At 47.2% G+C, this 26,724-nt stretch overlaps 1 protein-coding gene across 16 annotated transcripts in view; it reads left to right on the plus strand.

The window, feature by feature from the left end:
* Window positions 1-26,724, plus strand: part of CACNA1B (calcium voltage-gated channel subunit alpha1 B) — a 313,183-nt gene that overhangs the window by 234,781 nt on the left and 51,678 nt on the right. For all 16 annotated transcript variants that reach the window (XM_072936724.1, XM_072936713.1, XM_072936715.1 and 13 more), the window contains 12 exons: window positions 963-1,189; window positions 2,849-2,969; window positions 5,942-6,071; window positions 6,680-6,739; window positions 7,470-7,576; window positions 15,394-15,490; window positions 18,264-18,424; window positions 19,466-19,603; window positions 20,428-20,629; window positions 22,251-22,415; window positions 23,380-23,490; window positions 23,655-23,738. In XM_072936724.1, coding sequence (XP_072792825.1) covers window positions 963-1,189; window positions 2,849-2,969; window positions 5,942-6,071; window positions 6,680-6,739; window positions 7,470-7,576; window positions 15,394-15,490; window positions 18,264-18,424; window positions 19,466-19,603; window positions 20,428-20,629; window positions 22,251-22,415; window positions 23,380-23,490; window positions 23,655-23,738 — 1,603 coding nt within the window. The remainder of the gene's footprint in view (window positions 1-962; window positions 1,190-2,848; window positions 2,970-5,941; window positions 6,072-6,679; window positions 6,740-7,469; window positions 7,577-15,393; window positions 15,491-18,263; window positions 18,425-19,465; window positions 19,604-20,427; window positions 20,630-22,250; window positions 22,416-23,379; window positions 23,491-23,654; window positions 23,739-26,724) is intronic.

Here is a 26,724-nt window from a genome sequence, read left to right on the forward strand (position 1 = left end):
AAACAGCTTAGATTTAAGGCAGGAAATATCCTTGCTGTAAACACTAACAGACCCCATAGGACACCAAGTGGAGCAGAGAATTTCCCAGCTTCTGAAGGAAGCTCCTGAGGGACATCTATTTAAATTTCAGCCAGCCTTGCTTACAGCCCTTTGATTTTCATTTTTAATGGGGAGCCTTCAGCTGCACCGTCAGTTGTTCCAGCACATGGCCTCTTCCATTAAGAGCAACGATGGCCCCCATTTGCTTTAATTCTTACGTAAGTCAAGTGAGGAAAGCAGCCCTGGTGAAGCATTTGCAGTAGTTAATAAAGAAGGATAGATTGCCTTTTCAGCTTTATTAGTCTGATGGAAAAGAAATTGCACAGGGATTCTTTAGAATAGAGTTCATGTCACCGTGGAGAGCCATGAGTGGCACTGAGATAATAATTTTCCTGTCTAAATTATCTTCCTTTCAGCTGAATTTCCAAACACTCTGCCTGCTGCTCAGCGTGCTCATGTGCATGGGCTCACTTTCCTCCTCACTGGAGCAGAGCTGCTGCTGCTGCAGAGGAGAGCAGGAGCCATTTAGCTGCTGATTGCCACGGTCCAGAAAGGTTCCAAAACTGTTCCAAACTGTTCCAAAATCTGGAAAAGAGAATCAGCACATTTAAATAAGGCCTGGGGAGAGCGTTAGGGAGCAGTGTTTGCGGATTCATCCAGCAGCTGCTCTGGGGAGTGGCTGTCCTGACTTAGGAGCATCATTAAAGTGACCTCAGGGATGTCCAGTGCCACCGTCCCTCCTAATGTTGGGATTGGGGTTTGGCTTGTGGGGTTTCAGAGAAAAAGATCCCAAATTTTGCTGTCAGAGGTTGTCCCGCAAAGGATTTCCATGGAGGAAACAAGCCCAGCACGAAGTGCAGCATCAGGGATGTGTTCTCTGAATCCTTCCTGGGCTATATTGAACAAATCCTGCTTTTTCCTAGGGAGAACCAGTGTGAGCTGGAGGCCAGTGGCAGTGGCAGTGGCCCTGGGGGTGTCCCTGTGCACACCCTGCCCAGCACTTACCTGCAGAAGGTGCCCGAGCAGCCCGAGGATGCTGACAACCAGAAGAACGTGACCAGGATGATCCAGCCCCCCCTGGACAAAACCACCACTGTGAACATCCCTGTCACCATCACTGCGCCTCCAGGGGAGACCACTGTCATTCCAAGTGAGTGCCTTTGTCCCCTCTTTTCCTGCTGTGGAATTGCCAGGAAATGTGGATTTCCAAGGAGTGAGGGGGGAGAGGCAGCCAGGGAACTTGGTGACAGAGGGTCTGTAATTGCCACACAAACTGCAGGGACTCAGCAAGGGTTCCTGGCTGCCTGCTGGCTCTGGAAAACACCTGAGATTCCCTGGAGATTCCCCAGGACACACCCTTTGTGTAAGGGAGAGGTGAAGGAGCAGGGGGAGCAACATCCATGTGTGACCCTGCTGCTTTGGGATCCTGTGACATTCCAGAGCTTTTTACAACCTTCTGCATCACACTTGGAGGAGATCCACCCTCCCTGTCCTTCTCCAGAGCTCTCTGCCTTGGGTCTGTCAGCACAGATTTACAGATGGTCCCAAGATCCTTGTGCCCAGCCACCACCAGCCTGTTCCCACCACCTGGGTGCTGATCCCTGCCAGGCTGGGAACAGCCTGGAGGAGTCTGGAGAGCTGAGGAGAATCCCACTGGGAAATCCAAGAGGTCCACATTAAGCTTCAGGCTGCCAGGACTCTGCTTTCCAAGAGGCACAGCCGAGATCTGTCAGGGTCTCTGTGCTTTTTCACCCTGTTGTCAGCCACAAGATTTATCTTTTTATTTATTTATTTATTTTCCCTTCTTCTTTCTCCTTTTCTTTGTCCCCCTCTTCAATGGTAATTTTCCTATACTGCAGTGCTGAGTTCCTGTCAATCACAATTTATCAGCCTCTCCCTTTCTTGGCCATTTCCTCTGGATCTGACTGGAGATCCAATAAGGAGTTTATTGAACATGTCACTCAAACACAAAGAAATGTCATTTTCTTGCAAAATAAAATAAAAAGTAATAACACCCCTGCACTTGAATGCATTCCAAAGGGTGGGATTGTTGGACTTCAGGTTCTGGGACTTGATGTAAGAGCCATTATATTTGTCTACGAAGAGAATTTGCAGCATAAAATGTTACCCATCTCATAGATGGGAAATTATCTTCAGTAAATTATCCCATAAACCCCCTGCAAGTAAAGTCAGGGTGAGAACTGGAGAATTTCCAACCTTTGGGAGGGAGGTTGGGAACAATCTCAGAGAAGGAGATCCCAAAACTTGCTGCAGGATGGAGCTGCTCGCCTTGGCACGTGGGGAACGCTGACCAAACCGAGGTGCACGATGCAGGCACGGTTCCGGAGGTCCAAGAAGTCCTTTCCACGTCTCTTTTCCTATTTCTGGAAAGTTCAGCAGTCTCAGCCCCAGATTATTAAACCTCATCCACGAATCTGCTCTTTTATGTGTTCCAAAGCCAGTTGTGTTCCTGCTCCATGGGAGCAAACACCGAATTACGAGGCTGCTCAGACTTCCTTTTGATTTTCTTTCAAAGATCCTGAGCTGATCCCTCTCCCAAAGAATTTGTGCTCTTTGGGATGGGTTTTCCAGCCCCAGTTTGGCAGCTCTGGGATAAATCAGCTCATGTTTAATTTCCTGGCTGTCCCTGCTCCGTGCAGTGGAGGGGCAGAGCAATAACGACCCAGTGATTGTTCATCCCATTTCATCAGCACTTCCCGAGGCTCTTTGCTCTCCTGGCTGCACTTTTTCCATCGAGGATTCATTTTTAACCCTCTCCTTTGTGTTCTCCCTGAATTCCCATTTCCAGTGAACAACGTGGAGTTTGAGAGCAAACCAGAGGAGAAGAAAGACGTCGATGACTTGACAAAAAATGGGCCTAAACCAATCCTGCCTTACAGTTCCATGTTCATCCTCAGCCCCACAAATCCGTAAGTTCCTATAACACCAATTATAAGTTCCAGGTGCTTCAAAGCAGTAACATGAGTGGGATTTTCATCTCTGAAAACACACTGGGACATGAAACAAATGCTTATTTCTGTGGGCTGGATGCTGTTGATTGGTTAGTTTTCCTGGGGTGATAAATTATCAGCACAGGGAAAAGAAAATGCTTTGGGTAGACCTTGCTGATTTAGATCCCAAAAAGTGGGAGCACAGGTACTGTTCGGAAAAGATCTTATCAGGAGTAAAAGGTTGAGGACTGTTTGGATAGCTGCAAATTCCTGCAGGATCCTCAGCTGGAATTCCTGTTCTTTCCACAAAATGGCTTTGCATCACTGCAAACTTTGAACTTCTGGGAAAACCTGGATATTTTTTATTTGCCAAGGCTGGGATTGGGGCATTTCTTTTCCTTCAGGCAGCGCTGCCTCATGGGGAGCTTTGGACTCAAACCTGAGAATTCTGAATCTGTTCCTGTGCAGGGCTGCAGGGGAGAGGGGTTGGAATTATTGTGGCATGAAGGGCTTTGAGTCAGTTTGAGCATTTTAAGGGAGGGTGTTTGGAACTTCTGGAGATCCCCTCGGAGCAGAGGTTTCTCTCTAGCTCAGGTGAACTTGTACTTCTCGGAATTTCTCTCTGCCCAGATACCAAAGGGGAGCTCAGGCCCTTCTTTGGCAGCTGGATTTAAGAGAAGGATGAGCTCTCCTCCTGCTGCTGGGGGCTGTGACATCCTGTGCAGTCCTGGAACAAAACAAACTCCGGGTTCTCAGATTTTACATCCAAAAAGCCCCTGTGATACCCCTGGACCCTGGGCAGGCTGAACAGCATCCCAGAATCCCAGAATCTCCTGGTTGAGCTGGGAGGGACCCACCAGGATCACTGATCTGGCTCCTGGCCCTGCACAGACACCCCAACAATCCCATCCTGGCCATCCCAGATTGTCCAAACGCTCCTGGAACTCTGCCAGCCTTGGGACCATGACCTGGGATGCCGAATTAGGATTTATGGAGTTTGGCCTCTGTCTGGATGGATAAGGAAATGATATTTCCCTAATATTTGGTCTTTTTGCTGTGAAGTGACCACCAAAAATGCGCTGGGAAAGATCAGCCAAGGCAGCATTGCTGGGTGGGGGGTGAGAGGTGCTGAGCCCAGGGCTCTGAGCTGAGGGCTGGGCTGGGCAGGCAGAGAAGCAGCAAAATTTCCTTGTTTCCCATGGCTCCTTCTTTTCTCTCCCCTCATCCCAGTTAGGACCTTCTGAGCCTCAGAGCCCAGCATCTGGGGGTTCTTTCAGTCGCTTTGTTGTTTCAGCTTCCTCCAGCTTTCACTTCCTCCCAGAAAAAAAAATCTCTGCTGAAGGACCATTGGAAAAACAAAGTTCACTGGCAGAAAAAACGTGTTACAAGCAAGCCAAGGGGGAATAACAAGACAAAGCCCAAAGTGCAGGGATGTCAGCAGCTTGTTTGTCCTCCTCTGGGCAAGGTGCAGAGCCAGCTGCATCCCCCCAGGTGTTCTGGCTGCTGGGAGCAGAGCTGAGAGCCCTTTGTGGGGTCAGAAGCTTTTCCCACTCCAGTGCTGCCATCTCCCTTCCAAGCCCTGCTGGGGATCCATGACCCGGGTGCTGCCAGAGGGGGAAACAGTTCAGGGAAGCAGAAATAAATTCCTTTTGTCCCCAAGTGCCACCACCCTCTTGGAGCACGCAGGGCTGTGAAGTGATTTCTCAAGCCCCACTGGCGGTTCACAAATGCTCCCACATCTCACTGCTGGTTATGAATGATGAGGGGCTAAAAATAGGGGCTTGTTATTGCTTTGATGAATTGAGTTTGATGCAGGAATTATGGCTACAAATGTTATTGGAAATGTTGCCTTTCACTTCTGTGGCTTCTCGGGGCACAGAGATGATCATCTTCTCCTGGCAGACTGAAAACCACAGTTAAGGGGTCCACAAAAGCACTTTTCTCCGGGTTATTTTCTATCACATTTGATTCCCTGGTGTTTGTAACTCTTTTCCACTCTGAATCCATTAGCAAGCCAAAGAAAAGGAGTATGTAAGTCAATGTGAAAAATAGACTTTAATTCCAGCTGTTCAGATATTTGCTTAGAGAAAATGGGATAGAGGAGCAGAAATGCATTCTCAGATAACAAAGTTGTTGGCAAGTTAAATCTATAATTTGATTCTCAGGCTAAGTCCTTTATTCAGCTGACAAATATGGTGCAAATGCAGAGCTCAGTGTGCAATTAAGGATTTGGGAATTGTGGTCAGAAGGAATTATTAGCTGCAATTTGTGAAGAGTTTTGGATTGCTTAGAAATGGGAGCATTTACCGTTTTCCTCGGACACAATTTGTGAATAAAAAGATTAGGTGAAAGTAATCAAATCTATTCCTATAAAGTATTTGTGCTGTAAAGTGTGAGTTGGAGTAAAGTGCAGGCAGAGGGAGATTGGTGGGAGGATCACTCAGAGCCACAAAGGCAGATTGAGCTGAGAGTCTCAGCATTTTAAAGGGATTAGTTGACACTAAAAGGATTTCAAACCTTGTTTTGAGCTCACAGGGCGTTAACCTGGCAGTTCAGAGGGAGAAGGACGGGGGAGTGCCATAAACATAATTTGTAGAATTGAGTGTGGATGCTTGAAAGCTCAGTGCTCTTTTTGACAGATGGGTAGAGAGATAAATAGATAGGGAGATAAATAGATAGGGAAATAAATAGATAGGGAGATAAATAGCTAAAGAGATAAATGGATGTTGTTTCTTTGCAGAGGGAGCAGAGATCAGCGCAATGTTGAACTCCCTTATTTAACTGTCACCACAGATCCGCTGCAAACTGGAATTTAAAGCCTGGTTTTTAATTTCCTTCCCATGATTACGGCAGGAATCCCAGAGGTGCTGCTCCTGCTGGGTTTGTGCCAGTCTGTGTCAGTTGTCCCCCTCTCCAGCCCCGTGACCCCTCCTGTGCTCCTGTCCCTGCAGGATCCGGCGCCTCTTCCACTACATCGTCAACTTGCGCTACTTCGAGATGGTGATCCTGATCGTCATCGCCCTCAGCAGCATCGCCCTGGCTGCAGAGGACCCTGTCCAAGCTGAGTCTCCCAGGAACGACGTGAGTGCCACCCAAAATTCCCAGAATTCAGGTGCTTTGCTCCTCCCAGCTCCTGCGTGGCCATTCCCATCTCCACAGGGTAACGCACGGTGCTGGCGATGCAGAATTAGAGGTGCCTTTGAGAACACACTCCAGTTAGCTTTGTTTTCTGCCAAAATGCTCCAATTCTTGTCCCTTTCTGCTGCTTCAACCACATCTGAGCTTGCGAGCTTGGAAATCAGGGGCTGTGTGGCTGATGGTGGAGGAGCTGTAAAGCTGGCACCTCATTCCACACTGGGAGAGGCTGAATCCTAAGGATCTTGAACATCCTTAGGAAAGGATGTTCAAACATTTCATTTTGAAATACCCCTTTTTGCCTTGGTAAACCTGCCAGAAATGCAGGTGCACTGGAGCCAGCCTTGGGTGCAGTGTGGCAAGGACTGGGAAAATGCTGCTTTAAATCAGATAATTCAGGTTTGTGCCTAAATAATCTGAAACCCTCCCAGCAGCTGATTTTTGTCCATCCCAGCAGACAGACCATTGCTGGATGAGGTATTTTACTCCTTGCTCATGTGCTGGTTATTTCAGTATGTGGCCTTCCCTAACACACATTTCCCCTTCCCACTTAGGCTCTGAAATACCTGGATTATATATTTACAGGAGTCTTCACCTTTGAGATGGTGATCAAGGTAAGAACTTTTCCAAGCAAAAAGATTCACCTCCTCTTTCAGATTTATTTGTGAGAAGCTGGAGCAAGACAGAGGTGGGGAGGATGGAGAGCTTGAAGTTGGGAAAGCTCTCCTAGCTTCAAACTCATATTTTATGGAGGAAAATCAGGATATCTTTAGGAGCTGTGGCTGTGTAAGAGGATAAGAACTGGGAAGAAACAGGAGCTGACAGACCTTGCTGAGACACTTCTGATTCTTCCCTTTTCCTTTGGCGCTGAGCAGGAATTTTAATAACCACTGATTCTTGGTTTGTCATGTTTCAAAAAACTGAGAATTTCTCTTTTTACTCAATAGGGTGACAGGTTTTGCCAGGACTGTGGGGCAGTTACTTCCCAGAGAGCACAATTCAATAAAATCAGGATTCAGTGTTGGGGTAAGGCAGGAGTTGGGTTTTCCTGTCAGAGCAAGATACAAAAGAGATGCAGAATAAAATCAGGATCAATGCATGTGTGTGGAAAAAAATCCTAGGGAGCAGTGAGAGCTCTCATTTCTACAGCTTTTGGTTGTGGTTTGTTGATTTGAGCTTCATTTTTGGGGGAGTTTTCCTGCCTGTTAGAGAGGAGCCTCTTGGGCGAGTATCTCAGCAATTTGCGAAGGGTGCTTTGATTCAGGACCTTCTCCTGCCCCTTGGCAGGGTGGATTTGGGCCATGTTTTATTAAAACTCTTCCTTTTTCTGGGTTTTCTCTACAGATGATTGATTTGGGGCTGCTGCTCCACCCTGGCTCCTACTTCCGTGACCTGTGGAACATCCTGGACTTCATTGTGGTCAGTGGGGCCTTGGTGGCTTTTGCCTTCTCGTAAGTTCATGTTCCTCCTCCTCCCAAATCCCAGGGAACAGGTGACAGAGGGGGCAGGAGGCTGGCACAGGAACAGTGGCTGTGTGATGTTCGTGGCTCCATTTCTCAGTGAAATGTTCTGTTCCTGCCCTTTTCCCTCTCGTAGCTAGCGGGCAGGGGATGGGGAAAAAAAGAATAAACCCAAGTAAATTTGTGTTGTGAAATCTCCTGAAAATCCTCCCAGCTTTAGGCTGAGTCCATTCACTGCTTATTCACACACAAGCCAAGATTTTTGTGGCTCTGGCCAATTCTTTTCAGGAACTCACCGTAACACTTTGTGGCAGTCCAGAGTCTCACAGTCTGACTGTGAGAATCACTCTCATTTTGAGAAAACAGTTCAAGAAATCAGCTGAAACTCTGTGAATTCTTGGCAAACCCTTATTTCCAGAGTTGTTGGTATTTATTCTGGTTCACAAACCTTTGCTATTTCTCTCCTTTTCTCTCCTCTCTCTGTACGTCCACTGAGTTTCACTCTTAGTGCTCCCTCCCCCAAACCCAGCTCTGTATTTATGTCTTTAAATAATACCCCACCTTCTTCTTTTATGTCATGGAGGATTTTGAGCAACAAACAGAGAAATAACTCCTTAAAAATTAAGATTAGCTTCTTATCCGAGCCTTTTTCCTTGGAAACAACCAGAGAAAGAGCAATGCAGCTTCTTCCAACCTTCAGGAGCCGAGCTGGAGAATGGAAAGAAATTTTCCACTCGGATTGTTGTTTGCAAATCCTTTCCTGAGAAACACTGGGAGACACCTGGAAACAGGCAGCGGGATTTGACCGGTTTAATCTTCTGCTAAATTAGCCCCGAGTAATTACGAGAATATTCAGCAGCCCTGAGCTCCCCAGTTTGTGACACCACGATTAGAGGAGAGGAAATTGTTTCACTTGCTAAAGAGAATTAGCAGCTAATGAGAAAAGCATCCACCTTTGTCAGGGAGCCTCAGAGCGTGGCTGGGCTGCTTTAGAGTGGCAGAAATTTTTTTTAACAGAGCCAAATCCCTGCTCCTCCCTTAGCTCTGCACAAAAAAATGCACAAAATGTTGCTTTTCTGGTAAAATGTTCCTCATCAATTTTTTGTTTCCTGAGCTGTCAAAACTCCTGTTGAGGCTGTGAGATTTGTGGTTTAGATCTGCTTTTCTTCAGTGCCAATGCAAATAAATACAAATACAAATATGAATGTAAATACAAATACAAATGCAAATATAAATACATACAAATAAATACAAATAAACCCTCCAAGTTAATTTGACCAAAAAGTGGATGGAGAGAATCGATATTTTAAGTTGATTTTTGGCGATATTGAAAGCTGGGTTGTGCCTGATCCTTCACCAAATTAGTCTGGTCTTGGAGAAAATCATACCCAACATAATGTTTTCAAAGGAATGCTCTTTAAACATTTTGTCCCTCATTAAAAATCAGATTTTTTGAGGCGCTGACTCTTCTGTCGTAAGCAAAATTATCTTGGTGAATGTCCTGCTCACTTAAAATTTAATATCCAAAACCAAGGTGCTTTTTAAGCTTGACTAGACATGTGTGGGGTTTTATTTCCCTGCACATGAAATGTATCTGTGGAACATCTTTCAGAATTCAATTTACTTAAGCCAGACTGAGTTAATAAAAAATGTAACTAAAGAAAGCCATGTAACAACATTAGAATTCAACAAAGCTTCTCTGAATTGAAGAGAGGTAGAGAAGTAAAATAATCACATGAACCAACACAACCCAAAGTCTGGATTTCCATGAGCATTTCCCTCTTCCATCAGTAATTCAAACTTCCAAGACTGGCGGGAGAAGGGGCATTTTGGGAGCCCTTCCAGCTCCCTGTGCTGTGAGAACAAACCTCAGGCTCTGCCTTTAAAACATCTTCACTTTGAACACCATTTTCTTTTGAGGGAGATTTTCCTTGCTCGAGTTATGGATTAAAATGAATAATTTTTAATCTTTCCGAGGCTTTTCATGCTCAGGTTTTCTTCTATTGCTCATGTTGGGCCATGAATATCTAACAGCACCTCATCAGCCTTTAAATAAATTACTTTCACATCCCCTGCCTGTGCTTTATAATAGGTGCCCCAAGCTGCTTTTATTTTTCACTGTGAGTGAGTCTTGAGCAGGGTTTTACAGCCAGGGACTGCATAAACCCTGCCTAGTTACTGTCTCCCAGATTAAAGTCAGACAAGCTTATTTGTGCGACTCGGGAAAATCGGAATTTCTTCTGTGATTTTTCTGCTTTCTGTAAGCCCTGCTCCCCATCCCCCTCCCAGTAGGCAGCATCCAATCCAGGGAATGCCTGCAGCCTCCCTGCTGGAGCCCAAAAGCAGGAAAATCAGTCATTCCTAGGAAATTACTTTTTCCTGTTCCAGTTCTGAGTCCTGACAGGGTAGAGAGGCATGACTTAGGCCCAGCTCCTGGTTTGGTTAAACCAGATGGACACACAGGGCCAGCTGAATATTGATAATCCCAAAAAGCAGCTCCTGGAGTCCCTTTGTTTTTCAGTCAGTTGGATTTTTCCAGTGAATCCTACAGCCCTGTCACCCTCCTCAGTGGCACTAAAAATGGGATTTGATGTGGCTGTCACCACTTTATTTGCAAGAACTCACAACTGCCACGTGCAAGGTGGGATTTAATTTATGTTTTTGGCCTCCTTGCTGTCCACTGAAGGTGATGTGAACCAACTTCTTGCTGAATTAACCCATCCCTAAAAACCTGGGAATAACAGAGCTCCCTGAAATGCTCCCATCTGGAATATTGCAGCAGCCTGTGTTAATTTAAGCATTTGAGATGGTATCAGTCACTGGTACAAGATTGATAAAATCCAGCTCTCAAAGCAGCTATGGGTTTTCTTTCTGCCTGCAGCTCTTTAGAAGCAGCTCTGTGGTTAGAAAAATAAAAAATAAATTTCTAACAACACCCCTGGAGATATGCTGGGAACAATAATATGATGCTGATAATAATAAACTAATGTCTTCCATTTAGGAAAGCATTTCAAAGAGAAATCCCTTTCTTTTTCTGGAGATAAACATGCCACAAACACTCAGACACATTTGAGTCCTTAGGGAAACAGAAGCAAACATAAAAAACATGGAAACTTATCAACTTACCAAAATCTCTCAGCCCCAGGTGCAAAATGTACTTGGGAGGAACAGCTGAGGGAGGGCAGCAAAGATTTGGCCTGGAAAAATTTGGAACAGAGATGCCCAGAATTTTGAGATGCTCTTGGAAAAAAAAAAAAATAGTTGAGGTTATCCCATGTGAAGTGGGAGAGATGTGGAGGTGTTTTTCCCGTGGAAGGGCTGATCCAGCCGGGAATGTGGGATTTCTGTGCAGAGCCCTCCCTTCCCCGCTGGTTTATCCTGTGGGGCTGGTGGGAGTGGGCCAGGGGCTGGGGGATCTCTCTGATGTTTCTGTTTGTCATTGACTCTGCTCTTTCTTTGTCTTCTCCTCGCTGGAATCTCTCTCTAGGAGTTTCATGGGGTAATATGTTCTTCCTGTCTCTTGCTGCTCTGTTTTGCCTGTCCAACCTGTGTCCACACACTTTGCCACTGTGGAGACAACCCAGCCATGTTCCACCCATCCCATTGACCCCTCTGTCCCTTTACTGCTCATTTTTCAGTGAAATGTATTATTTTTCCTCATCCATCCTGATTTTCCTTCAGCACAGATAGCAGCAGACTAGAAATCCAAGCCAGAGAGTCAAAAAAACCACATGGAGATATATCTGTACCAGAAAGATTTGACAGGCTGCCTCAGTGGGCACTGAGGGCTGAGGTACAATTCATGGAAATCTTAATAACCAGGTTTAAAGAAGCAGTTTGAGTCTCTTTTGGAGGATTTCACCTCCAAACAGCCAAGCTGGAAGCTCCAGGACTGATTTAGTGCAGTGTGGGCAATGTGAGCCAGCCAGGATCCCAGCTCTGATCCTGGGGAAAGTCTCTGCCATGAGAGCAGAGCTCAGGGAGCTTTTTGCTGGGGTGATTTGTGAAGAAGGAGGTTCCAAAAATTGTATTTAACCCTGTGCAAGGGGTGGTTTTGCTGTCAGTGCAGCGGCAGGGTGGGAGGCAGAGCTGTGTCCTCTGTCCCCACATTCCAGGAGCTCCAGGGGGATCCTCCACAGAAAGAAGGATGCCAAGTAAAGCCTTTGATGGGATCCAGGAAATTTGGCACTTGGTTCTTTCTTCTCTCTAGGAAAGCAGAGGATTTAGAGCAGGAAAAGGATGGCTTTGTGCGTGGGCAGAGTGGGGTGACCTCATTTACTCTTCCAGGGAAGAATTCACTCTGCCAGGAGGATTCCAGGCAGTCACAGAAGGCAGAGACTCCACCTCACCCTGAATTTTTGATGCCCTGACTCTGAGAGGTGCATGTCACCTGAAATCAGAGCTGCTGGCAGCAGCAACAGGAACAAGCAGCTTCCATTTGAAAGAACCACTAAATTTTTAAAGGTTCCTTTATTTATTAAAGGGAGAAAAGGTTCTGCAAAGCTGTTTTAAAATATTTTTAATGTTTTAAATAAATAGGCAGCAAACTGACACAGAAAACAACAACAAAACAGCACTGGCCTAATGCACCCAAAATTGATTTAATGCAATTTTTTTTGTGGTATTATCTTTTTTTCTTTATTATTTTTTTTCCTGCCTTTATCCTATACTTTTCTTTAGCTCTTATTCAAGATTCAGCTCTCCTGAATGTTGCAGTTGTTATTCTGCAGTCAATTAAAACCTTGTTCTTCCATGGCAATTTATTTTTGTTGTGAGGAATATTCAGGTCAGATGTGTGCTTGGATACACCTTTTGACTAAATCCCAGCTCCATCTGGACCTTTTATTTTCTGAGACATCTGGCTTTGTATGGAAGCAGGGAAAAAACCCCAATATTGGCAGAGAGGGTTTTTAAAAACACCCAAACCCAGCCCTGAGGGTTTTATTTGACAGAAGAGTTGCAGAGGATCCTTTTAATTAAAATTCAATTTGCATCACCTTGGGTCAGAGCACCAGGAAAAGCTTTTCCTATAGTAGGGACCTTACTGTGACAAGAAATGGGAATTTTTTTTTTCCTCAGGATTCTCTATATGGCTCAGAGCATAAATCCCATTAAGATTTAATTGGCTCACGCTCTTTATTTGCTTAAGTGCCTGAATGGAAAAAAATCAGTCAGCCCTTCTTAGTGTCCTCTGCTGAGGCAGAAGGAATTCCGTGTGACTGGAGCTGTCTGCCCTCCACCTCTGAGCTCACTCATCCGCACCTCTCCCGTTCCAGGGAAAAGCAGGAGCCAGGATTTGCTCTGCCCCACGTCTCTTTAACCTTCCTGGAAATATTAAACCCACAGAAACTCTTGCTTCAGGCATGGAGCCCGCCCTGGGAGAGCAGAGCAGGGAAAACTTCTCTGTGTTTGCACGAGGCCTCGTTAGTGCAGTTGTTAATTGGCACAAGAGCAGCGTGGTCCATTTGGGTCTCCAGCAGTCAGGAGAAAGCACCAAAAGAAAGGAACCAAACCATTCTGGGGTTCTGAGTGAGCCCAGGAGAGCAGAGCTGAGCTTTGCTGGGCTGGGGGTGTGATGTGCACAGCAGAAGCGTGGCTGTGGCGGGGATGGAGCAGAGCTCTGGGCTCGGTGTCCGCCTGTCCCACCCCTTCCCTGTCCTGCTGCCCCAAATGCCACCCTGAAGGGTCTGCCCTTCGCTCCTGCCTCAGCCCTGCCCTCCCCAGCTCCCACCTTCCCTGGCTTTCCCCAGGAGCAGTGCAGGATTGGCCTGGGAGAGGGGAGAGGTGCAGAGCCCAGGGGATGGGCATGGGGTGGCCCCAGCCCTGGGGACAGGTGGCATCTGCTGTGGCATCTCCTTGGCCATGACCCATTTCCTCTTTTGCATCCCTGCTGCCATTCCCATCCTCCTGGAGAGGCTGAACAAATTGTTCTGCAGCCAGGGTACTGCTGAGAGTCACAGTGGGGAGCTGCAGGTCAGCTGGTGGCTCTGGTGACACCAAGGTGACCATGGCAGGGACAGTGAGCTGAAAGCAAATCTGCAAAGCCAAGCCTAGGCCAGACCTTCAACCCTGCTAAAACCTGACAAGAAAGGCAGAAAAAGCTCTGCTGGCAGTGCCTGTTTCATCTAGAGCAGATCAAAGATCTCTAATGAGAATCAAATATTATTTTAAAAATATTTAATAGTTGTTTTGTGGCTTTAAATTGGTGCTATTGATCTGGGAGTAAATCCAATGCCTGGGTTTAGAGCCATGTCAATGATCAGGGTCCAGCTGGGATGGATTAAAATGGTCCTGAAACAGCCCTGAAGGATGAGAGAGGGAGAAGATAGGGACCTGTCCATCCTGTTCCCCCTCTCCCCGACTTCGACTAAATCTTGTGGAAAGGAAATTTCTCCTCAACCCACAGCCCTCCAAAAATTCCTGTGTCTCCCTCTTACTGCATTTCCAAACAACTGCAATGCCTGGTAATGGGACAAAGGGACTGGAGCTGAGGCAGGGGGGTGGGTTTGGGTTGGAGGTTCTGGTCCAGATTACTGTTGAGTAGTAGGGGGTTAGGAGTGAATTCTTCACCCCTTGGAAATGGATGGATTTCCAAAAAGACCCTTTCCAGGCTCAGCCAGCCACAAACTGGGTGGCTTCCTCCACTCCTGGTGCTCCTTCCTCAGCACAGGATGTAGGGCAGTGGGGGAAGCTTTGCAGTCCTTCCCAAACCTCCGTGGGCCTCTCGTACTTCCATTATTTCCCTCTTGGGAGAAGAGGAATGTTCAGCAGCCTGGAGAGCACAGAATAGGTGTGTCAGCATCTGTCCCACACGTTCTTCATTCCCACCTGTGTTCCCTCAGCGCAGTCCCAGACCCAAATCTCCAGCCATGAATAAAACTCTGTTCCAGATTTCCATCCCATTTTCCACTCCATATGAAACGAAGGGAATGTCGTTGTTTTGCCGTGGGGTTGGAAGAAGATGTACCTGTTGTCTTCTTGTGTTTCTTTATTTTGGAAGTGCACGAGGAAAGGAACTCTATCCTTCCCCTCAAATCCCTCTTGATGTTAACAAGAGGAATGTTCTCGACCTTGCACTCGGTTTTAACAAAACCTAAACCCCAAATGTGACTGACAGCACCTGCATGCCTGAGTGGGGAGCTGCCCCAGCACTGTTCCAGGCATGTAATATATTGCCATATTACATGTTCCTGCATGGGATTGGTGGCATGTCCTCCATGGGAGACTCAGGGATGAGGGAACAGGCTCTGACCCCCAGGAGAGCTCTGTCCCTCGCCAGGAAAGCTCCCAAACCCTCTTGGCACAATGTTCCTGCCAGAGAAGTGCACGGAGAAATACCCCCTGCCTCATCCAGAAACAATCCCTGCCTCATCCAGCTGGGAGGGAAGAGCCTCGTGTGGCTTTGTCCCTTCTCCTGCTGGGAATGGGATGGAGGAGCTGAGCCTCCTGTCCCAGTGCTGCTGCCCTGGCTGGGAGCGTTGTCCAGGTGTGGAGTGAGGGCAGGAAGGGCCCCACGTCCTGGTAAGTGGCTGAGAGGTGACAAAGCCTGGCCAGCCCGTGTGGCTGAGCCCTGCCAGGACCCTGTTCTGCCCCAGCCTTCTCCTCTGTGCTGCTGGAGACATCCCAGGTGAGGTTGGGTCATCCTGCCTGCAGCCCTGGTGAGGATGGACACAAAACCTGTCAAAACATCCCCAAACCCAACCAGTTCCACCACCAAAGCCACCCTGGATACCCACAAATATCCCAGTGAGTGGCCTGGGGAGCAAACGATTCCCTCTGTTGTTCTTGTGCCTTTTTCTCCCTTGCAGAGGAACCAAAGGCAAGGACATCAACACCATCAAGTCCCTGCGAGTCCTGCGCGTGCTCAGGCCTCTGAAGACCATTAAACGTCTGCCAAAACTAAAGGTTAGAAAATAACCCAAATTTTTCCTTCTCTGGCTGATCTGAGTGGAAGCTGGTGGACTCCACTTAATCCAAGTTGTTTCTGTTGTTTTTATTTCATCGCAATGAATCTTTTTGTCAGAAGAGCACAAACAGCTGGGCAGGTGTTGAGCAAATGTCAAACACTTGGGTGCTTCTGCAAACATCGTGGATAATGTTGGGGATTCTTGTCCTGAAAGGAAATTTAAAAAATAAAAAGATTTTTTTTATTTATACCTGAAAATAAAACCTCTACAAATAGAAAAAAAACCCCACAATTAAATTAAATTATAGTTCATAAGTGGGATGGTCTTCGATGCGATAAAGGAGAAAATGGGGTTGGAAGGGTTTGGCTTTCCCGAGAGAATTTAACATGAATATTGCAAGGTTTTCCACAGGCTGTCCAAAGATATTTGTCATTGCTATGGAAAAAGCTTTAATTTATTCATCTTTCTATTAAAGAATCCATAGTTCGGGGATTTATCCCTAGAGCACGGATCTAAAAACTAAAATAAATTTAATTGCCTGTGATTACTCATCTAGCACCAACAGTCTGAGGTACAGCCAGGCCCTGCAGAGAGAGAATGGAAGGAGTTAACAAAACTCAGTAATTTCTGAGGTTTAGGGACTCTTCGATACCATTTGTGGGCTGTTTTCTGTGAGAGCTGGGGAAAAAAACCAATATTTTGGAAGGGTGAAAATGTGTTTGACAATTCCTGTTTTCACATCAAAATAAGGGTCAGCTGTTCTGTAGATTTGCTTTTGTCTGAGCCTACTATTCATGCTTAAATAATTTTAGTTTTATGCTCACTAAATTAGTCTAAAAAGGAACATTAACGTTGAATCATGTAGAAATTTTATGTAGGATTTCTGGGGGATCTCTGATCCCTGATCAGAGGGATTTCCATCAGGATTTCTGGGTCGATCAGAGGGATTTCCATCAGGATTTCTGGGCTGATCAGAAGGATTTCCATCAGGATGTCTGGGCTGATCAGAGGGATTTCCATCAGGATTCCTGGGTTGCTGTCTTGGTTTGAAAAGCCAAGTATCTGCTAAGGAAGGCAGGAGCCTCTCTTGAAATGAAAAATGTAAACCCCCTCCCTCGCAATTATTATCATTTTGAAATTAATAGGCTCTCAGGTAAAGATATAGGAATAAGAATAGCAGTTCTTTAATAGGAAAATTTAAAATGCAGTAATACAAAACAACACCACCAGAGCCAGAACAGGCCCTGACACCCTGTGGGTCAGCCCTCCTGCAGTGCCAGCTGTGCTTCTGCTGGAGCAGGATCCTGCACAAGGGGGGAGTTTTCCTCTGGAGCTCCAGGGCTGGGGGAGATGGGCCTGGGCTCCTCTGGGAATGCAGTGGGAAGAAAGCTGCTCCTCTGGGAATGCAGTGGGAAGAAAGCTGCTCCTCTGGGAATGCAGTGGGAAGAAAGCTGCTCCTCTGGGAATGCAGTGGGAAGAAAGCTGCTCCTCTGGGGATGCAGGGGGGAAGAAAGCTGCTCCTCTGGGAATGCAGTGGGAAGAAAGCTGCTCCTCTGGGAATGCAGGGGGCAAAGGCTGCTGTGCTGTTCCCAGGTCAGATTGTATCCAGGTAGGAATGCTCGGCTCCTCCCCTGGGCAGGGCCTCTCCCCATGGATGATGGAATTTTCTCAGCCATTCAGGGACACTCAATGGCCGTGAACAGCAGATTCCTCCCCTCCCCTCCCTCCTGGAGGGAGGATGGGTGCTGGAAGAGATAAAGAAAACTGCCCCGCCTGGTTTTAAAGGCTGACCCATTAACAGAAGATAACAGTACAATACACACCTCCAGCCACTCTCGCATTTACAACCTAAGGCAGTTGCATCAGGAGTAATTCTGTGAAGGATTCATTTACATTCAGAGGAACAGAAGCAGGATTGTACAAACCATGTGCTTGGGCAGGGACTGCTCAATTTCTGGTTTTATGACAAACTTCTGACTAAAATGAAACTGCAAATTACTTGTAATGAATCAGGGCCTCATTCCCAGTGGGAAATGGATTTGAGGAGTTCTTTGCAGGGAGTTTGGGAATGCACATGCTGACTACACTTAGTCACACCTCATTTTGACAGACAGCTCTTTAGAAAAATATTTATTCAAAGCATTTGGTTGTTTTGTTTCTGGTATTTTTTCCTTATTATTCCAACAGTTTTTGTGCAGCCACTGGAATTAAAATCAAAATAAGTGCAATTTTCATTTAATAATGAAATGTTTGCTCAGGACTAATATTGTCTTGACAAGCTGTGATTGTCTTTATAAATGTTATGAGCAACATCAGAAAATTCAGTGGCACAGCCGAAGTTGTGGATAAAGCAGGAGATGAAGGAAGCTGGAGTTATTTCTCACAGCTTTGGGAAGTGCTTGGGGAGCGAAAATCCACTGAAGCATCCATGGGTGGTGGGATGGGTAATGAGTCCCAGATGAGAGAGATTTAGGTGGGCTATTGGGAAGGAGGGATATTGGGAAGGAATTGTTCCCTGTGAGGGAGGTGAGGCCCTGGCACAGGGTGTCCAGAGAAGCTGTGGCTGCCCCTGGATCCCTGGAAGTGTCCAAGGCCAGGCTGGATGGGGCTTGGATCAGCCTGGGACAATGGAAGGTGGGAATGAGATGATCTTCAAGGTCCCTTCCAGCCCAAATGCTTCTGTGATTCCCCGAGTTAAATAGTGGTGCCAAGATTTTGCATTAACTTTTCCTTTCTTCCCACCCCTTGACCTTGTCCCCCTGCACCCCCAGGCTGTCTTTGACTGTGTGGTGAACTCCCTGAAGAACGTCCTCAACATCCTCATTGTTTACATGCTCTTCATGTTCATCTTTGCCGTCATCGCTGTGCAGCTCTTCAAGGGCCGCTTCTTCTACTGCACAGACGAGTCCAAGGAGCTGGAGAAGGACTGCAGGTACAGCTGGGAACAGGGGATGTGGCAGGGAGCAGCTTCCTCCAGCTCCCCAGGCTGGCCCAAAGGCAGGGATTTGCTGAATGGGAAGAGTCTCCTGTAAATAAGAGCAATAATTCAGCTCAGGTACCCTGGAGATGAATTTTTCCTTCTTTTTCTTTAACAGCTGTGTAATTCCTGGCTCTGATCTTCAGGATACAGGGGAGGCAGCTTCTTTCATGGGAAGCTGAGTGTGATGTTTGAGAAGGGATTGTGATAGTGTGACTCCTCTTTCCACCTGTTGCCTCCATTCTTAGAGCTCTTATCAATTAGAAAAACACACTGAATAAATAATCAGGAGCGTGGGACGTTAAAGAGATACTAATTAGCAAGGAGAGGGACAAGATGAGAATATCTTAAAAGCCCTGTCATGCTTTGTCCTTCCCAGCAGGCTGGCAAGGTGTGTTGTGCATCTCATTAGCTTTTTTCTTGGCACCCAAAGCACCTCCTCAGCACTGCCCTGTTCTGCCCGTCCCTCTCCTGCTGCCTGGCACCTGCAGGGCTCGTCCCTGTTGGGGTCCTAGGGGCTGTCACTGCAGTTCTTCCTTGGAAAAACGCAGCTAAATAATGGAAAGGAATGAAAAATTACAGAGTAGGGTGGGCTGGAGAGGGTTTTCTACATGCCAGGCCCCTCAAAGTGGGACACATTTAGGAATTAGTCCAACCCTGCAGAAGGAGGCAGAGATGTTTCCCCATTAGGCAGAACTTTTCTGTGGGGTCAGACAATTGAGGGGCAGGCATGGTGTTAATGGCTGGCTTTGCCTAATGAATGAATGAATCCCCTGATTAAAATCTTTCATTTTCAGACCTCAGGTCCAGTTCCCATGGCTAGAACTGGCTCAAAAATTGGCCTTTATTTCTGTCATGGACTTTGAGGGAGTCCCTTTGTCTTTAACCCACAGCACAGTCCGGACTGTGCTGCTGAGGCTTTCCAATACTCCTGAGTGCTAAAAAATGCCTAATCTGCTTTAATTCTCTCATTGGCTCCAAATCTCTTTTTCCTAGGGGTCAGTACCTCGATTATGAAAAAAATGAGGTGGAGGCACAGCCCAGGGAATGGAAAAAATACGAGTTCCACTACGACAACGTGCTCTGGGCTCTGCTTACGCTCTTCACCGTGTCCACAGGGGAAGGGTGGCCAACGTGAGTAAACGGCACTGGCAGGGGCTGATGGTGCAGGTAAAGCAGGTCCCCAAAGCTCTGAGGGACAGCAGGTGACCTGGGAAATGAGAAAAGTCTTTTATCAGCTAAGTTTTGTGTGATTATTGTGTGAACCAGCAGGCAGAGCTCTGCGTTTTCCTTGGTACTCTCCCGATCTTGCACAGGGATGCTGAGAAAGTTTTCAGTTCTTGCTTCAGGCTTTTGGACTCACACACCTTTCTCAGGGATAAAACTGATAATGGAAATGGTAGAAAACGCAGGAGGAAAAGTGTTGTGAGCTCTGCTGAAAGTCTGCTGGGCATGACAGGCCCCAAATGACATTTCCTGTTCAGCACATGACTTTATTTTGGCACGCGTGGAGTGCAGTGTGTGGCCAGGGCTTCTCTGCCTTCACGTTTGACTCTTTCATAAAATAAAGACTAAAACAGCATCAGCTCCCTTTTCCAGTCCCTCACTGTGTTCCCCTACTTGGATGTCATCAACACCTCTCTTTCCCCACTCTTACTCCATCCCTGTTGACCAGAGAAGAGAAGCCAGATCCAGCTGGATCCTCTCCCCTTTGGGAGATATGGGGGGATCAGTGGATCTGGGCACAGCAAATCTCCACCATTCTGCAGAATGGTGACAACAAAGGGTTTCCCTAAAAATATCCTCTAGGAAAACTTCTTCCTAGCCTCGTGGATGGGAGCAAGCTTTTCCTGAGCACATGTGGAAAACCCTGCACGTGAGGGAGTGATTCTCAGAGGGTCCTTGGTGCTTCCCAGGGATTGTGTTGACCTTTCCTCTCTCTTTGCATTTGCTTGCAGTGTGCTGAAGCACTCGGTGGATGCCACCTACGAGGAACAGGGGCCCAGCCCTGGCTACCGGATGGAAATGTCCATCTTTTACGTGGTCTATTTTGTTGTCTTCCCTTTTTTCTTTGTCAACATCTTTGTGGCGTTAATCATCATCACCTTCCAGGAGCAAGGAGATAAAGTGATGTCAGAGTGCAGCCTTGAGAAAAACGAGGTACCCACCTCTTCTGACTCCAGAGTTGGTGTTCCAGGGGCTCAGAGCACCTGGATACTGGTGGAAGGCCACTCCCGGTTCCCCCTGTGCTGGGGGGACTGGAAAGCAGTGGTTATTGGAGGGTGTGTGGTGTAGAGACCACAAAAATGAGTGGCTGTTTCAGCTTTCGCATAAAAATTCCGGGGAGAGCCCCCAAATACTTCCTGTTGGGAACCACTGTCACACATCCCCCTGGATCACACCAAAGTGAGGATGGTGAGGCCTTGGCACACCTGGTGAGGCCCTGGTACAGACTACCTACAGAAGCTTCCCATCCCTGGCAGTGCCCAAGGCCAGTTTGGACACTGGGGCTTGGAGCAGCCTGGAACAGTGGGAGGTGTCCCTGCCATGGCAGGGGTGGCACTGGATGGGCTTTAAGGTCCTCTCCAGCCCAAACCATTCCATGATCTTATGTTTGCTCAAGTGTGGAGGAGTAGAAGGAGGCAAACCTTGAGGCCAGACCTCAGAAGCCAAACTGAGGTTGAACTGCTGTGGCTGCCCAGAGGAAAACTCCTCTCACCAGGCTGGTTTTGTGCCTGGCTGGGATTTTTCCTCCTGGCAGCAGCCAAAAGGAGATGCCTTGACAAGTGTGTAAGACCAGGGCAGAAGAAGCCGTGAGGCTTTTCTTTAAAGCCCCCAAAAATACCATTGTTTTCCACTCAGGGACCTCCTGAGCTGTTTTTTCTTTAGTTACTGGCATCTGTGTATCTTCCTGCCATGGGTGTATCCAGTTTCCTTCTCAATCCATGCAGATTTTTAGCATCTGCAGCATCCTTCCTCCAGGGTCCCACAACCTCAATGACCTCTTTTGGGAAGAACCATCTCTTTTCATATATTTTGAAACTGGAACCTGATTTTTGATGAAAAGAGATGAAATTTTAAGTGATTTTTAAATAGTTCCTTGTTTGTCTAAATGAACAAAAAGTCCAAAATAAAGCAGAATATTTAGAGAGCTTTACCCATGTTATTTTCCAACTGAGCAGAAAGTGATTTCAGACTTGCAATTGTTAGTCAAATCAAGATGAGAAAACGCTCCAGTATCAAAACCTCTTGTAGAAAGCAATTTTTATCATAGTTTTATATTCATAATAAAGTGAACAGAAATAGCCAGTGAAGGGGATTTCTGAGAGTTGCCTCAAATGCTTTTGGTGGATTGTTTATTGGTAAATTCATTTCTCATTTTATGAAAAATTCTGAGCTGTTCAGGTATTGCTGTGTATGAGGACACATCTAAGTTCCACAATATTTTTTATAAACCACAAACAACATCTTTACCAATCCCCTGGTTCCTGCAATCACCCATCAGGAGGAATTGGAAGTGTTTTAAAAGTGAGAAGGGATCAAGACCTAGCAGGAGCTGGGCTCTAATAGAATGTGGTAGGACTGCAAGGGGCATAGGAATGTTATAGGGGAAATATTCCAGGAAAATTGATCAGGATTTGGGGATCCTGTGCTGCATATTACTGGAGCAGTCAGTACTCACTTGGTGTAAATGCTCTGCTCGCTCTCCCAACCACATCCTGATGGATAAAGACTTCCAGCCCTTTTTGTGGCATCTTTTCATCCCCTTTTTGTTTTGTAGAGGGCCTGCATAGACTTTGCCATAAGTGCCAAGCCCCTGACCCGCTACATGCCTCAGAACAAGCAATCCTTCCAGTACAAGATGTGGAAATTCGTGGTGTCCCCTCCCTTTGAGTATTTTATCATGGTCATGATTGCTCTCAACACCATCGTCCTCATGATGAAGGTGAGTGGGATCTCCCTGAATCTTGGAATTTTGGGCTGTTGGCTGGAGAGACTCTCACCCTGAGAGCTGGGGGGGCTCGGAAGAGCAGCCAGCACTCCCCATGTGCCTGGTGGGATTCCTTTGGCCCCCGAGGGAGGTGGATTAGCTGGGATGAGACCCCACCAGTGGGATTCCCTGCAGAGTGGTGGTTGGGCTCAGCCCCTTTGGTGTGTGAACATGGGATGGGAGCTGGGATCTGCAGGTCCTGATCTCCAGCCCAGCCTGAGCTTTCTCCTGCAGAGCAGGGTCTTGGGGCTGCTCAAAGTCCAGTGAGACCATGGAAATTCAAACTGAAACACAGCAGGTCTAAATGGGATATTGGGAATTGTTCCCTGGGAGGGTGGGCAGGCCCTGGCACAGGGTGCCCAGAGCAGCTGTGGCTGCCCCTGGATCCCTGGCAGTGCCCAAGGCCAGGCTGGACAGGGCTGGGAACAGCCTGGGACAGTGGGAGGTGTCCCTGCCATGTCAGAGGTGGCACTGGATGATGTTTAAGATCCCTTCCAACCCAAACTACTCCATGATTCTGTGAAATTACTCAACTTTGGAACAGCATCGGGCTCCTGGGATGTGATCCAGAGTGGGGGAAGAGACACAGGTGGATATGTCCCCTCCTATCTCTTGCCTGTCTTTGCAGTCAAGGGGTCCCCATATTCTTGGTGGAAGAAACAGTTCTGCACTTGTCCTCTAGGTTAGAAAATGCCCTTCCTCCCTCCTGGTCCACGCTGTACTTACAGGGAGGTGTCCCTCAGCAACTATCCACTGCTGGGGATATTCCAGGTGGCCCCCTCAGTATGGGATGGAGCAAGAGAGACAGGAATAATTGTGTTGTAACCCCAAATCCCACTTAAAGTGAACCAGAATCCTGACAAAAATGAGCAGGAATCAATGATCTTCCAGTAACAGCCTTTCTTTCATCCCATTTTAGTTCTATGATGCTCCAGAAGCATATGAAGAAATGCTGAAATGCCTGAATATTGTGTTTACATCCATGTTTTCCATGGAATGTGTGCTGAAGATCATTGCCTTTGGTGTGCTGGTAGGTGCCTTCCCCGTTCCCTTCCACCTCTTTCCTCTCTCGACGAAATGCTCGCGTTTCGTGACGTGAGTTTAAAACCAAGCAAACAAAAACCCCTGACCTGTGCTGCCAACAAGAAAATAACCCCTGGATTCTTCTATTCCCCTTGTGTTCTCATTTGGCAGAATTATTTCCGAGATGCCTGGAATGTCTTTGATTTTGTAACAGTGTTGGGAAGTATTACTGATATTTTAGTAACAGAGATTGCGGTAAGTACAGTTTGCTCAATTTATTTCATTTATAAACAAAGCTGTGCCCTGTCAAGACACTGAACCTTCTCCCTACCAGTCTTATTCCCTGGAGCTGCCTCTGGGAGTCATGATGGCCTTGGCTGACCTGTTCCATGAGCTCTGCTTTTCCATGGAGCTGAGCACAGCTGTCTGCCCCAAAGAGGGAAGGCTCTGATGAGAAGCACAGTGCTCGTGACTCTGCCAGGAAGCAGCTCCCTCTCTCCTGCAGCAAACAACTCTATCCCCAGGCCTTTTCTGCCCATTCATGGAAAAATCCTGCTGAATTTAGAGAGGGAAAAGACCAAAGGGATTCTGCTGTGTTCATGTTTTAACATAACGGGAGGTTTTTTGCAGGGCATGTGTCTGGCCCTCGGGGTTCCTGCCCAGTCTGGGTCACGGGGCTGGGTGAGGGTGAAGGCAAGTGACAGGGACACAGGGAAGGGAAGAGGTGAAGAGTCTGGACTGGGGGAGTGTTCCTGTCACAAAAGCTCTGTGGGGCAATGAATAAACAAGCAGCTTTCCCATAGGATTTCTGGCCAGCCCTACAAGGGCTGCTGTCTCCCTGCTAACAAGCCCTTTTATATCTCACAAGTGGCTGGACTCGTCATTAAATTCTGAAGGATTTTTCCATAAGGGCAGCCAATGTCTGTCTCAATCCCTGACAGTCTGATATTACCCAATGTATAAATTGCTCCTCTCCTCTCCCAGTGCATGTTGTAGCTGATGATATATCAGAATGTGATAAATTTGAACTTGACCATAACTTTTTTCCTCAGTCCCAGGAATTTGCCTCTAGATCTGTTTTGTGTATGCTCAGAACTCCCCACATTCCTTTACAGGTGGTGGTGAAGACCATGTGACAGTTTCTAACAAAATGCATTTTAATTTAACTTCCTTGGTGCAAAATAATGCACAACCCCCCAGGTTTTCCTCCCCATACAAATGGTGTTCATTTATCTGCTGGTGGATCCTATGTTGTAGGGTTTGGATTTTGTTTTCGGTGCAGCCAGGCTGAAGGTACTCAGCTCACCCTCTCTGAGTGCTGTGGGAAGGCACAGGGGGCTTGTCCCCACTCCCTCTGCCGTGAGATGTGTTTTCTTGCCAAGGGCAACCAAACTTTTGCCATGGTTTGAAAATTTGTGAAAACATTTGCAAGTCAGCCATAAGCAGACTGAAGCTTTCCCAGGTCCACTTTGGCCACGTTTCCTGGGAGAAAGCACAGACAGCTCAAACAGGGTAAGGGAGCTTCTGGTTGCTCCCAGATTGGTGTCTTCTCCTTCAGGAAGGTTTCTACTTCTCAACACCAAGCCCACATGCTGCTAAAATCCTCAATTTTGGAGCTATTTCACAGTCATGGAGCATCCACAGTGTTGCCCTTCCCTGCTCAGTTAATGGACGTGTCCTCTCCTTCCAGCTCCCACAAGATGGCCCAGCCAGGGAATTGGATCAGGCTGGGCTCTGACACATTTCCAGCATCAAAACCTTTGCAGAGTTGTGGGAATTACCCCGGAAACTCCAACAGGGCTAAGCCCCCAGGGACTCATGTGCCTTTCCCTTCTCCTCCCAGGTGGGAAAGAAGAGGTTTTTTCTGGTTTATGAGCAACTGGATCCATTCAGTCTTTAGAGAGGATTTTCTAAATGAGGTTACCAGATTCCCCTGGCAGTGTCCAACATGGAGCTGATCACAAACATCTCTCATATAAAAGCCAGATGTCCCCAGGACCACTCCAGGCCTGAGCTCTCAGTCCTTTGTGTCTCTGCTCTAAGTTCTCTCCCTTCTGCAACACCCAGGAGGGGTTGATCTCTTCTCCCAAGTAAGAAGCAGCAAGGCAAGGGGAAGCAGCCTCAGGTTGCTCCAGAGGAAGTTGAGGGTAGATATTAGGAATAATTGCTTCATGGAAGGGGTGGTCAGGCACTGGAATCCCCATCTCTGCAGGGATTTGAAAGCTGTGTGGATGTGGCACTTGGGGACAGTGTTTCATGGTGGCCTTGGCAGTGCTGGGGGAATGGTGGCACTCTATGATCTCTGAGATCTTTTCCAACTTGAACAATTCCTTGATTTCTGTGTGTAGCCACCAGATCTCCTTCTCTGCTTTTCCCTTCAGACAGAGATTGCCCAGGGGTCACCGCCTACCACTTTTTAAACTTGATTTTCAACACTTCTTTGATGCAGCTCCAGCAGCCCTCCATCCCCACGGGACAGCCACCAGCACACGCTTCCTTAAGCCACACATATCCCTGCCAGCCTCCCACAGGGACAATGGGCAGGGATCTCACAGTGCCCTGAAAATCACACTGATAACAGAATTAATAAAAGGATTGATAATAGGATTGATAATGGGATTGATAACAGGACTGATAACAGGATTGGTAATGGCAGCTGGCCATGAGGGATCCCCCTCATGGAATTCATTCCACTTCAGCCAGTGGAATGTGGTGGATGTGGTCTTGTACCAGGCTCTCCACTGCCACTCAAACCTTCCTGCCCTCACAGCCAGGTTGGACATGGCTTGGAGCAACCTGGCACAGTGGAAGGTCCCTGCCCATGGAAGTGGGGGAAGGAGATGAGCTTTAAGGTCCCACCCAACCCAAACCATTCCATGATTTTATCATTCTTCCCCTCCAGTCCTGAGAATGGAAAAGCAGCAGAAGGATGCAGCCCTCTGTTCCTGCCCCATGTGGTCACCTTTGGGATAATTTGTTAAACTGCAACTTTACCTGATTTAAATACTCCTGGTATTGAGAACCAATGTGGAAAAATGAACCAACAGAACCAGTTTGATCCAATTTTGAACCAATAGTTCCAAAATAGCACCAAATTTAGAAAACTGTCAGAAAAAATGGCTGCAAGAGCTGATGCAGAGAGTGAACATGCAGGGATGGAGGTGAGGAGCAGGAGGTGCCTCATTCACAGAGCACAGCCCGGCTGTGGCCTCTGCCCAATCTCTTTCCCTTTGCAGTTCCA

The sequence above is a fragment of the Taeniopygia guttata genome, chromosome 17 (genome assembly GCF_048771995.1).
Source record: "Taeniopygia guttata chromosome 17, bTaeGut7.mat, whole genome shotgun sequence".
Lineage (NCBI taxonomy): Eukaryota > Metazoa > Chordata > Aves > Passeriformes > Estrildidae > Taeniopygia > Taeniopygia guttata.